Raw genomic sequence first — 14,013 nt, 5'->3', positions numbered from 1 at the left:
TTCAGAATACTTTCTAGGGCTTTAGATATTGACAGCATTGATTTTATGACATTCATATTTTCTTTCTTTGTGGTCCATATAATAATGGTGCATTTCCCAAACAGTGGCATCTTAGATTCAATGAAATACCATATATCAAATTCCATTTCAAAACCTGCCTTTTCCTTGAGAGAGGAAGTAATGATTACCAATAATCATTACGTCATTTTCGGGTTCACTATTGGAACAAAGAAAATGAGAAGAGTAGGAATAGAGGAAAAAGCAGGAGCAATATTTCTCCTTATATAACTAAGCAGGAACTGAAAGGAAGAAAAGGATGACACGTAAGAGAAATTTTCTAAGATCAAAGTAATCGAGCTGGGAGAAGGAAGAAAGAGGATTAACCTAAGTCATCCCTGGTTAGGAAAGTGGGAGATAAAGAGGTTGAATCTGTCCATTTTACACACCAACCCCTTGAAAGCACTGTTGGCCCAAGACAGTCCACCTGTTGGGATTAGTGGATTATCTGTAATCATGGGATCGCTGGGAAAATATAATGCCAAATAACCAGCCAATCAGGTATGTAGCGGATGTTTACGAGGGAGGCACTCATAACTCAAAATGGTGCTTATTTGAATAAAAATCACTAGATTGATCCCTATTTCGGGTCTTTGACTTGTCTTATCAAACCTCCCAATAAACAGTTCTGCTTAAAGTAACTACAGAAGCCTAAAGATCAATTCTCCACCACTCTTCAGTAATTGCTCCAATAGCACACACAGTAGTTGTATGGAGCACAGGAAATTTTCTACTCCCAAATCAGCACGTGCTTCCAAAGTGTAAGTTTTCTTATTAATGGAATATACTTGGAATAAATACCTCCCTAACTGGAGCAGATGCTTGCACCTATAGGCACCCTTCTCAGAAAAAGGCAACTTAAAAGTCAATGACATAAAAGCACTTATGAGCACCTTAACAAAATATTCAGACACAACCTGGATCACGGACTTGACATACCTGGTTGAAAGCAATCTAGTTGTAAGTAAATGAAACCTTATTGAAATGAAAACAATGCAATTTAGCTGACTAATCAAATCATTAAATTTCCTATGCCTAGTTGAATTTATGTTCTGATGAATAAGAAATTTTACTTTTACATATTTTTTCACTTGACAACTTCAATATTATGAGACCCTGGACACTGTGATTTATCAGTGTTAAGTGTTCAGATTCATTCTCTAAATTTTATAATTTTTGAATCAAAATCCATCTACAATGCCACTTAAGTTTCATTTTTAAAATTTTTCTGGGCCGGCTCCGTGGCATGGCGGTTAAGTGCACACACTCTGCTGCTGGCGGCCCGGGTTCGGATCCTGGGCGCGCACCGACACACCTCTTGTCAGGCCATGCTGTGGCGGTGTCCCACGTAAAAGTGGAGGAAGATCGGCACAGATGTTAGCTCAGGACCAGTCTTCCTCAGCAAAAAGAGGAGGATTGGCATGGATGTTAGCTCAGGGCCGACCTTCCTCATAAAAGGCAAAAAAACAAAATAAAATTTTTCTTATAGTTACAAATTAATTCATTATCATTGTTAAAATTTCAAATTACAGGGGCCAGCCTGGTGGCACAGCAGTTAAGTTTGCGTGCTCCGCTGCAGCGGCCCAGGTTCAAAGGTTCGGATCCCGGGCATGGACCGACACACCGCTTGTCAAGCCGTGCTGTGGTAGCATCCCATATAAAGTAGAGGAAGATGGGCGCGGTTGTTAGCCCAGGACCAAGCTTCCTCAGCAAAAAGAAGAGGATTCGCAACGAATGTTAGCTCAGGGCTAATCTTCCTCACAAAAAAAAAAAAAAAATTCAGGGCCAGCCCCATGGCTTAGCGGTTAAGTGTGCGTACTCCGCTACTGGCGGCCCGGGTTCAGATCCCAGGCTCGCACCGACACACCGCTTCTCCGGCCATGCTGAGGCTGCGTCCCACACACAGCAACTAGAAGGATGTGCAACTATGACATACAGCTATCTACTGGGGCTTTGGGGAAAAAAAAAAAGGAGGAGGATTGGCAATAGATGTTAGCTCAGAGCTGGTCTTCCTTGGCAAAAAGAGGAGGATTAGCACGGATGTTAGCTCAGGGCTGATCTTCCTCACAAAAAAAAAAAAATTCAAATTACACAAATGCTACAGAATGAATTGTGAAAATCTCCTCTTTCTACCTCCATACAGGGGAGACAACCACCATTAATCCCATATACCCATTGTCCCAAGCCTTCAACTAGTAATTTTTCTACATATACGGACCTAGATGCATGTGATGACACTATAGTTATTGTTCGGTAATTTTTTCGCTTACTTAAGATGTTGGAGATCTTTCTATGTCAGTACAACACATGTACCCTATTCTATTTAATGGCTGCCTCCTAGTCCATAAAAGAGTTATCATATTTTACCTAACCATTCCCCTATAGACTGAGGTTTTTCTAACTCTTTGTAATTATAAACAATGATGCAATTAAACTTACACACATCAACTAGATATTTGTCACAAATATAGTCAATACTATAGTGGAGGCACATTCTAAAGGTAAGATTCCTTTAGAAGACGAAATATTAATTAAGGTAAATTTTCTACACTCCTAAAAAACACAAAGAAAAAATTACATAGAGTGACACAATGAGGAATTTCAATTATTTGTGTGTTTCTTAATTGTTTAAAATCTTTTTTCTATTTACAAAATGCTGGTTCAAGTGTCCCCTACTTTGTCGTAAATACATGTTGCCACTGGAAGGAGCTCCAAGACACTTCTCTCTTGCACATTTAACATTCTGGAACTTAAAGCACTGTTTAAACCCTGACACCTCTAATTATATACTCCCTCACAGTCTACCTATGTCATCATCTTTCCTCAGAAAAAGCATGCACTTCCTGCTCACAAACCTTCAAACATTCCCTCTCACCCCCTTCTCTCTGATCAATCACATCAGACCACAATTTTTCATCATCCTGACAAGCCAGCCGTTCTAGGCGCATTATGCTCTCACTCCTGTGTCCCTGAGCACCCCTACAGCGAAGTCCATCCATTTCAGGTCATTCATCCATTTCAGGTCCACTTTCATATGGGTCCTCCCACCTGCTGACCAATCCTATTAATCATTGCTCGTCTAACTTTCAAACTTCCCCAGATATTACTCTGAAGTCTAGAATCTAGACTACTCTCAAATCTCCATTTCTCTCTTCCCAGCTTCTTTCTCATTTTTCATAGATTCTCACTTTAGAGAACTGAAGTCTTTATCTTAACAGTAAAATAACCTATATACCCTCTTATCCTTCCTTATTAGCTCAAAACAGAGAAACATTCCACATACTACTCCCTGAACCAGCCTCTCCTATTTGTAACTCTTGATAAGTGATTCCTCAACTTTGTAAATACTTTGTTAATATCAAAGTATTTTAAGGATCCTACACAAAGGGGGTTGAATTTTTATTATCCAATGATCCAGAACAACTTTTATTCAATTTACAGATGATGCTTAAGGTATGAATCAACCAATGGACATCCTGTAACAACTTCACAGCTTACAGATCAGGAATCGCAGCTCTAGAACTCAACTTTTCACCTCTATCAGGCACCTCAGTTCCATGATACTCTCTACTTTGTTGGTATACTTGCCCTCCTCCTCAACACAAACTCAGGTCCTTCTGCCTTCATATATGCAAGTTGTCTAACAATTTCTTCATAGCCAAATGCAATTAACTTCTCTCTGCAGTACTAAACATGAATGACCTTTTTCTACATTTGCAGACTCTGCCCAAGGCAGTATACTACTTTGGAACTCTTCTGTCTCTAACCACTGTTTTTATGGCCGCTTTTCCTGGCACTTCTATTTCTTCTTTCAAACCCGCTGGCAGTAGTTCTCAATTTATTTCTAACTCTGTGTATTGTTGGGTAATGCTGGGTAATATATGCCATCAATGATATTTCTCACAGTGTACTAGTTCTCTACAAGCTAGCACTATTCCTCAACATAAAAGTCCTGCCTTATTATCAGAACATTCCTAACCTAATCGGTCTCTGGATTTCTATGCATTCCACTTGGTCTCTAACATGGCAACAAACAAGGATTGTGTATTATCACCCACACCTGTTGCATGTGTATTCGGTTTCTGCCAATCAGGAAGCAATTCACTGAAGGCAATTCCTTTGTTTTAGTCATCTGTCCAAAGGGCACAGTGCAAAGTATAAAGCCATCATTTCATTTTCTAGGTACCTGAAATGTACAGTCAAAAATTCCCAAATCACAGTAAGAGGACACTATTTTGCAGGATGCTAAATAGGGATGAGGTGAAAGAAAGGTTCCATAATTAAAGATCTAAGAAATACTGGGTTAAACAAAGTTAACAGAAGAGGTTTATCTGCAGAACTTCCTAGAACCTTTAATCTTGCTAATTGTGAATCTCCAAAAGCAGAATTTCCCAAACTTGTGTGTTATAAAACTCTTTCCCATCTTCTACTGCTCATTACCAGCACTTATGAACTTCTCCCTTTCCAGGGAACACAATTGAGGAAATGCTTATCAAGCAATTAATTATCTTCTTTCACAACTACTTTATATCCAGTATGATTTCTAAGAATATGTTAATCGTACTGGTTTTATGATTCATCCAAGCAGCCAGTCTCAGCATCCCTCAATTACCCCCAAAGTCATTAGACAATATAATTACAAAACTTTTTAAGGATTCATTTCAGGATACTTTTAAACTGCAAGCTGTCTTACTGCTTTTAAATATGACTTCATTTGCAAAAAATCCATTTATATACACCATCGATCAGAAGGGTATAAGCCCACATTTATTAAAAAAAAAAGCAAAATATGCTAAAAGGTGTGGGTAGCTTAAGTGACTTTTTTTTTTTAAAGATTTTATTTTTTTTCCCCCCAAAGCCCCAGTAGATAGTTGTATGTCATAGCTGCACATCCTTCTAGTTGCTGTACGTGGGACTCGGCCTCAGCATGGCCAGAGAAGTGGTGCCTCAGTGCGCGCCCGGGATCCGAACCCCGGGCACCAGCAGCGGAGCGCGCGCACTTAACCGCCAAGCCACGGGGCTGGCCCTAGCTTAAGTGACTTGACACCAGCTCACCAAAGCCAAACGTGAAACAGATAAAGGACAAACTTTATTCCAAAGAACCAAGAATAAGAAGAAGATAAAATAAATTTGAAAAATAGACATACTATTCTTCTCTGGAAGATTCACAACGTTTATTAGCACATTAAAGGTTCCAAGAAGTCCTCCAATAAAAAAAGCCAGTTCAACACTGTTTAACCTGTTGCTCCTCAAATTTACTTGACCATAGAATCTTTTTTTTTTCCTAATTAACATTTATTAACATCCCAATACAACCTGGCAAACATTATAACAGTTTCATCACTATATCCGATTGGAAAAAAGCATATCACAGAATTATTAGCCCTCATTCTTCTGCTTCAACATTTTGCAATGTTGCAACAAAATAATCTTTTAGAAAAACTTCAATAGGCATCAGGTAATCAGAAGGTAAACTTCTAACTTTTCCCATCTAATCCTATTCTCATTCAACTTCTCTGCCTCGAAACTTTCAATGATTAAGATGCGGGAGGAAAATAAAGACAAACTTGTCTTCTCAACAGTTAACTTTCAGAGTTTACATACGAAAGGAAATATATTCTGGACCCTACTCCTGGAACCATGCAAAACTCTGGTCTGGGTTAAAAACAGGACCTTACAAATGCCTCAAGTACCAATTCTTTATTTATTGGTTGTAACCTGTTTCCTCAGCAGTAAAAAACTGTGGAATGGGAATGAGTATGTGAAAACTCCCAATGTTTAGTCTCCACCCTAAAAGCCTCACCCTTATCATCGGTAGTCGCATACCTCACCACTCAGGAACAGTTAATTACCAAATGAAGCACGCTGGGGATTAACCAGTTTGCAAATTCACTACTTCACAGCTGCAAACTAAATTATGTGTTTTGCACAACTGCTCTACTAACTAGACATAGCACAAGTATTACTGATTCTAAAGTCAGCTCTGCTCTAATAATTTCAGCAAGCTATTTATAGGTGTTTCTGTTTTTGTGTTTTTTTTTAATCTACTCTAAATTTAAACCTGCTCCTCATTTTCAGAAGCTGAAATTAGCATAAAGTTAAATACAGGAAAAATATACACTAATGAGACAAGCCACTCCTGCTCAGTTCTTCTTGCAAAAGGCTAAAAGAATAAGTTTTCCAGACAGCTCTAATTCTATTACAATCATACTTCCCTGAAAAAAGTGTTCTTTCTTCCATGGGTAAGGTCAGTTGTAAATTTCAATAAGAACGGTAAGAATACAATTCTTTTTACTGACAATGACCAAGTTAATACCAATTTTAGAGCATATCAGTCATTTCAGATATAATTCTGACGACAATCCCTTTTAACCGACACTTTTAGGTAATATTAAAACGACTTAATCTCAAAACATGGAATAAAAGCTCCCAAACTTTACGTCTTAACTGTTCTAGGTAAAACATTTGTTAAACGTTAGACAAATATTGTTCTTAGGTTAAGTGTTTTAAATGAGTGTATATGCAAGTGAGAAATGATGTATGATCTACCGCCACGGTCACTTCCGGACTTCTCCCACCAGGGGTCAGGTCTAAGCCCATTCGCCAAGTTATTGATTAGCAATGGTTTCTGTTGAGACGGGGGTGGCAGGAAGTAAGATCATGTGTAATGCCATTGTCGTAGCTATAGCTATAGTTCTGTTTTCTATTGGGCATGCCCGAAAGAAAGCAACTAAAAATAAATATTTTAAAAAGGTAAATCCTAGAAGAATGCAAGATAAGTTCAAACAGACCTCACCTGATGTTCCACAGGTTGCCTCCCTCACCTGGTGGACTCTTGAAGACACTCCCCTCCACACCTCACTTCCCTCTATTCTTTTCCAATACAGACATTTCTCTTCCCTCTTGGTTCTCTCTCCACGCAAACCCGCCGCCTTGGGCTCCCCAGATCCCCTCTAGGGCCCGCTCTCCTCTCAGGTGCCCGCCTAGGTCCACTACACCCCCTCCGACTCGCAGAGGCCGGCCCCTGGCCCCAGCACCCGCAACCACTGCGGGACGCCCCCCACCCATCACCCAGACTTCGCACCCTCCACACTCCCGCTCCAGCCCCCGCCTCCGGCCTAGGCGGCGTCCTCAGCACATCCCAGCACCGCCTCGCAACACGCCCCCCGCCCGCGGCCCCCTTACCGCACATGATGCAGGAGGCGCGGTCAACAGGACGAGCGGCGAGCGGCTGGCGAGGTCGGGAGCGTACACACGAGCCCGTGGGCCGATCCGCGGACCTACGGGACAGGGAATAGCCGACACGACTCCCTCGGGGATGCGACAGCTGAAGCAACCACAGCCTTCTCGGCCTCCCGGGCTCGACAGCAACTGCCGCCGGGCCCCGCCCCTCGGCGCGCACCGCGCCGCCGCCGCCACCGCCCGCAGGTCCCATTGGGCGGTGGCCGCGCCGCTCACGCGCAGATCCCGCCTCCCCGCGCCGCCCCGCCCCAAGCCCACGCAAGCGCTGGCCTGCTGGCAGCGGAGACGTGGCACCGACTCGTGGCCGCATCCGCCTGAGGTTCCTGGAGCCGCCCTGGCACCCCGGCGCGCAGCGGGAGAGACCGCGCCGCGGCGGAGGAAGAAACTCGGGGGCTGGCAGGGAATGACGGAAGAATAAGGAAAGAGGAGGAGGGAATTGTTAGCAAAGCAAATAGCGTTGGGGGGCGCGCCTAGTGCAGTCCAGGGCCCCAGGCGTCGGTACCCCACGAAGCGGGGAAAGAGGAGGAGGAAAACAGGAGACCTAAAAAGGGGATCCTGGGGGACAAACAAACAACTCAGGGTGGAAAAGGGGCATAAGGCTGAAGAAAAATTGCACAAAGAATTGAGTGAGGTGAGGGGAAAGAGGTCCCAAAATTCTCACTGCAAAGTGCCATTCAGGTTCGGCCAGTCTTTCTGGTGACAGGCAATTTAGTTCCCGACTTAAGCTCTGTGTAATATGCTTGGCTTCTAAAAGCCCTCTGCACCCCATTCCCACCCCCATCCGTTGCCTCCCTAACCCTCAGTTTTTTGCAGAGGGGGAGGGGTGGGTTGTAAGGCTCAAGTATCCAACATCATGCGCCTGCCTTTGAGAAACTTGGCTGGCCCAGATTTCTGATGGCCCACCCGAGATGACCGTAGGAAGTGCCTAGATTTGACAGCCTGACGTTTGACTCATAAACGATTAATTCTATGAATTAATGCACCATGCCTGCCAAGAAAGACTTAATCAGAGAGAGATGATGTTTCTGAGAATTTATTACCTGGGCATTTGCTTTAGGAAGATTTAAATGGTATCTTTAGTCAAATGTAGATGTTTATCATAACTCTATTAATGGCTCTAAACTAGAATCAAAGCAAAACTTGCATGGCATACAGAAAACGGCATGAACTTCTGACCCCAGATGTCTGGTCTTACCTCACACTACTGCTCTCTTCCTACCTCACCTTCTAGCCCTTTACACTCCAACAATGCTAAACAGTTTCCCAGCTGGGCCAACATTCTCAAATCTTTTGCACACATTGGTTCCTCTTTATGGAATCCCCACCCCATCTCTCCTGAATTGCCACCTCTTGGGGAAAACCTATTTTGTCTCCCCAGACAGACTTAAGGATATGCATTAACCTCTCATTCTTTGATCTGGCCCTTTTAAACAATATGCTTCGATATTTTATGATGTTTTGTGTATTTTCCTACTAGGCTATAAGTTTCTTGAGGCTAGAACAAGTCTTTGCATACCAAACACCTAGTATAAACCCTAGCACAAAGTAAGGGATCAAAGATGTTTCGAATCAGTAAAAAAAAGCCATATGTTCTTAGGAGAATTGACTTTCTATGGCTGGTTATATAATCAAGTAAGCAAAGAGCTTTTCAGTTTTTCTTAGAGTGAAAAAAATGCCTTTTTATCACTGGCCTCAAAGGCCAGAAAGTGTCACATTTAACTAGTCAAAGTATTTCTCACCTGAAAGCCCTTTAATATTTCAGGCCTTTCAACAGGTCCCTAAATCACCCAGAGCAAAGTTAAAGAACAGTGAGCTGTTAACAGACAACACATTTCTTAATTCAAGAGGCAAAAGGCTCTGGGGATGTACATCTTAGCCTCATCTAAGAGGTTCTGGTAAGACCTCAGTGATATTGCCAAGGAGTCAAGGTATGATTCCAATGTTTGAACACCACCTTTGTGCAGTGTCAGCAAACCTGTCGATGCCACAAAGAGAATGCCAGCAGTACCACCCAAGTCCTCATGCTCAAAGTAATAATCTGTTGAACCCCTTGCTTTCTTCTGCTGCTTGTTACTCCACCATGACTATCAATTTGTCTTATCCATCTCCATTCTACAGCTATTTTGGAAGGGGCTTACACACAAGTTGAGAGGAAGAAAGTTTGAAGGCCAATATTTTCCCAACCCAACCATGAGCAACCTCACTAACCCACTGCAACAAAGAGCCCTTTGTAACCATGTGCCAGTCAAGACACTGATACAGAAGAACTTTGACCCCTATCTATAAGGAGATTTGCCTTAGCTGGACCTTTGGGAATAAGGGCTGGAGGAGAAAATAAATGATCTGTGAAGGACAGGGGACATCTAGGTCTACTTTAAACATCTGAGGAAATGGAAAGGATTTTCTCTCCTGATAAAAGTTCTGAACTAACTGAAAAAAAAAAAAAAAGTAGTGATGGTAAGAGGATGTCATTCTTCATCACCTCTTTTGTAAGTCCATTTCCCTGTTCACAAAATCAGTCCTGTCAAATCTGATGGCTCTCAGCCCCCTCTTGGCCCTGCAGCCTGATGGAAGGCCATCAGGGCTTCCAGTTGCCATTTCTAAAGAAACGTAGAATCATAATTGAAATAGCTTTATCAGATTTTTCAGTGTCCCCACATTTGTGATTTTTTGTTATTGCTTATCTGAATTCCAAAAATAAATAGCAATAAAATTATTAAAATAAAAAAGGTCTGGGTACAAACTTCCACTTATAAATAAGTCCTAGGGATGTAATGTACAGGATGGTGGCTACAGTTAATAATACTGTATTGTATATTTGAAAGTTACTGAGAGTAGATCTTAAAAGTTTTCATCACAAGAAAAAAAATTTGTAACTGCGTAGTGATAGATGTTAACTAGACTTATTGTGGTGATCATTTTGCAATATATATGTCTATCAAGTCATTATGTTATACACCTGAAACTAATATATGTCAGTTATATCTCAATAAAAAAGACCTGTGCATAACAAGAAGGTGGGAGTGGGAGGAGTTGGTCCCACTTTTTAGGGAGTTTGTGGAGAAATGTACCACAGTGGACAGAGAAGATGGTGGCAAGTATCAAAGGAAAAAGAAGCAGGTGGAGCCAGTAAGGCCTCTGAGAAGAAAGAAATGAGCACAAGAACAAAAGGCACCAGTCAAGGCCTCAGAAAGACTCCTTAAATGAATCCCTTTGCTTCCACCACTACCCCAATTCATCCTATACACCTTCACACCAGAGTGACCTTTCAAAAACATAAATCTGATCCTGTTTCTCCCTGCTTCCAATTCAGTGAGTACCCTTTACCTGCAGGATTAAGTCCAGACTCCTATGCACACACACGGTTATTCAGGAACTCATTCCTGCCAGTTTTATCAGCATCATCACCCACCACTCTATTCAAGTATCTTATGGGCTAGCTATACTGAACTACTGCCAGTTCCCTAAAAAAGAATGCCATCTCAAACTTTTGCATCTTTGCATTTGCCTCTTTTTGAAAGGAAACATTAAAAAGGGAACCAGTTGTTAAATAATCAGGTCTTGACTATAGAGTACTAGATAGTCACTCACAAAATGGGATTATAAGGGGACCCTCGTCCAAAATTACCTCTACACCTTACCTATCACCTTGCCTAAACTTCACCTGTATGCATGTATTTAATGCAGAGCACATCCCTCTCCCCAGGAGACCTACATTAAGTCATTATCACCTATTAACAATTTAGAATGAAACTATTTATAGGATTACTTTTCATTTGGATACCAAGTGTGAAAAGGTCACTGAGGAAATGCAAGTTTAATGGGGCTAAAGATAATTCTGAAATCAAAAGCAAGGCAGACCTGGACAGATTACTTTGGTTGATGACACTGGGCAAGAAACGGAAAATATAAGGGCATGTGGAATTGAGTATTGGGAGGGAGAGGGGGTCAAGATATGGAAAAAGGAATCAGAAATAAGTTGGTGATGAAAGCAAACTTTACCCACTGTAATGGTTAATTTTATGTGTCAAATTGGCTGAGCCACAGATATTTGGTCAAACATTATTCTAGAAGTTTCTGTGACAGTGCTTTTGGATGAGATTAACATTTACAACGGTGGGCTTTGAGTAAAGCACATTGCCTTCCATAATGCGGGTGGGCCTCATTCAATCAGCTGAAGGCCTAAAAAGAACAAAAGACTGACCTCCCCAGAGCAAGAATGAATTTGCCAGTAGAACGGGACTTGGACCACAACACCAGCTCTTCCCTGTGTCTGCAACCTGACAGCCCACCCAACAGATTTTGGACTCACCAGCCTCCATGACTGCATGAGCCAATTGCTCAAAATAGATCTCAATCTCAATCTCTCTCTCTCTCTCTCTCTCCTATTATACACACACACACACACACGTATGTATACATATATACACACGCATATACACATATGTATACATACACATATATATGCACACATATATACACATATGTATACACATATATACGTATGTATGTACACACGTATATATGTGTATACATAGATATATATACTATTAGTTTTGTTTCTCTGAAGAACACTAATACATCCACCTAATGTTGATTTTATTGATTTCCTCAATGTTGAATATATGTATTTGTTTTAAATTTCTAGAGGATAGAGCTTTCAATTACAAGTAATAGAAATCCACTCAAACTAGCTGAAGAAGGGGAGTTATTGGCTAATGTAATTGGAAAAGACAGGGATCCAAACAGCTTCAGGCATGTCTATATCCAGGGACACAAACAATGTTGTCATAACTCTGATTCTCTGACCTCATGGACAAGGAAATGACCTTCAAACAGCTCTACAATGACATGTTTACAGCTCACAGTCCAAGAGGACAGAGGCTTTTCCTCCACCCTCACGTTTTCTATTCTAGGCACTGATTCTGACGGGTCCAGTGTGAGTCATATGCCCCCCTCCTGTGGCAAAGAGGGCAGGACACTGTGATTGGACAGTTCCACCACATACAGTAAGCAAAAGACAGCAGTTCTTCAAAGAAAGAGGAAGGTGTTGCTAAAAGAATGAAGAAGGGACACCAAAAGATGTCCACTACATCAGGTAAACATGACCTTGATTGCCCCACCAAGAAACCTCAGGCTTGAGAACAGACGATGCTGACTCCAACTGGAATTAACACTCTCCAATACGCCTCCCCTAAGTGGCTCCAAATTTTCCCAGTAGCAGAACCTGGGGCAGACTTTTCTAGCTCGGATTGAAAGAAACTCATTCTACTGCCAACAAATTGTCAACAAACTGGAAACCATGAGATTAACTGGTCGTATCCACTACTTCTGTCCCATAGGGTATGACTGGAGCTAGAATAGAGGTGGACTGTTCACGGAGCTGCCTAGAGCTGAAAGATCACTAGAAATGTAAGGTGACAGAAAAAATACTACTTTCTAGAGTTTCTTTCAGGGAATACAGAAGTCATGTCTACATAGCCTGCAAGCACCCTGTGGAGTCATCATAGATAACTCTGTTGTGGGGAAATGGGGTATAAGGCTGAGGTTTCTCAAAGGGAGGTAAATTTCCACTGGACTAGAGACCAGCTAGCTTTATATTGCTGCATAAAAAATGGACACACATGCACTGCTTTGGCCCATGATAGTCTGGAGCAAGCAAAAGATGGAAAAGATTTTTGCCCACTAGAAAGTAGCACCTATGAAGACAAAGAATGCTTCTCTCCTTCCTCAGGTAGGAATACTCAGGAGCGGTATGTGGGTCCAATTCCCTTAATGCAAAATAGTATAGTAGCAATGTGCATAGGGTCTGCAACCAGAATGCCAGGGCTCATGTCCCTGGCTTTTCCACTTAAGTTGTATGGCAACAGAATATGTACTTCTCCTCCCTGTGCCTCATGGGGACAATAATAGTTACCGTTCTCATAGGATTAAATGACTTCATAAATATAAGGTGCTTAGAATAGTGTTTGTTACATAGTGAATGCTCAACGAAAGTTTCCTATTTTTATGTATTTTGCTCTTTATCATTCTGTGTAGGGCTTCATCCTAATTTTGGTTAGTAAAAAATCCTCCAAGTGCTTGGTTTACTCTTGGCCAATAATCTTAGTTTCAATACCGAATGAAACATCCTTTATTTATAAAGTGTTTTGAATACTTCATGTAAAAAGATCTTAGACATTTTGGGTGGCTAATTGAATGATTACTTTCTTTCTTTGGGACTATCTCCGAGGAATTTAAGTATAATTTAAATATTCAAGCGGCAGGCCTGGTGGCATAGCGGTTAAGTTCACGTGCTCCGCTTCAGTGGCCTGGGGTTTGCAGGTTCGGATCCCGGGCATGGACCTACGCACCACTTGTCAAGCCATGCTGTGGCGGCATCCCATATAAAGTAGAGGAAGATGGGCACGGATGTTAGCTCAGAACCAAGCTTCCTCAGTAGAAAGAGGAGGATTGGCAATAGGTGTTAGCTCAGGGCTAATCTTCCTCACAAAAAATAAAAAATATATATGCAAAAATGAAAACTACTACCTGATTAAACTACACCTTCTAAATTAATCTTTGATTGAAAAAGTGGCTCAATTAATTAAAAATGTTAATTTGTTTTCATTTTAAGATTGACATTTGGCACTGCCATAAATTTAAAAAGCAGTAAAATTATTTACCAAGTCCTCCATGATTTACCAGGCTGTCTGTTAGAAGGCAATAAGCTTC

General features: G+C 41.5%; 1 protein-coding gene across 1 annotated transcript in view; it reads right to left on the bottom strand.

Moving 5' to 3' along the window:
• Positions 1–7,428, bottom strand: part of GFPT1 (glutamine--fructose-6-phosphate transaminase 1) — a 62,189-nt gene extending 54,761 nt beyond the window's left edge. Inside the window, exon 1 of the mRNA XM_004435591.3 lies at positions 7,243–7,428. Within this exon, the coding sequence (XP_004435648.1) occupies positions 7,243–7,249 (7 nt within the window). The 5' untranslated portion in view covers positions 7,250–7,428. The remainder of the gene's footprint in view (positions 1–7,242) is intronic.
• Between the last annotated feature and the right edge of the window lie 6,585 nt (positions 7,429–14,013).

Source organism: Ceratotherium simum, chromosome 11 (genome assembly GCF_057802395.1).
Source record: "Ceratotherium simum simum isolate JZ-2026a chromosome 11, ASM5780239v1, whole genome shotgun sequence".
NCBI classification, from domain to species: Eukaryota; Metazoa; Chordata; class Mammalia; order Perissodactyla; family Rhinocerotidae; genus Ceratotherium; species Ceratotherium simum.
This window is presented reverse-complemented; position numbering and strand designations above follow the sequence as displayed.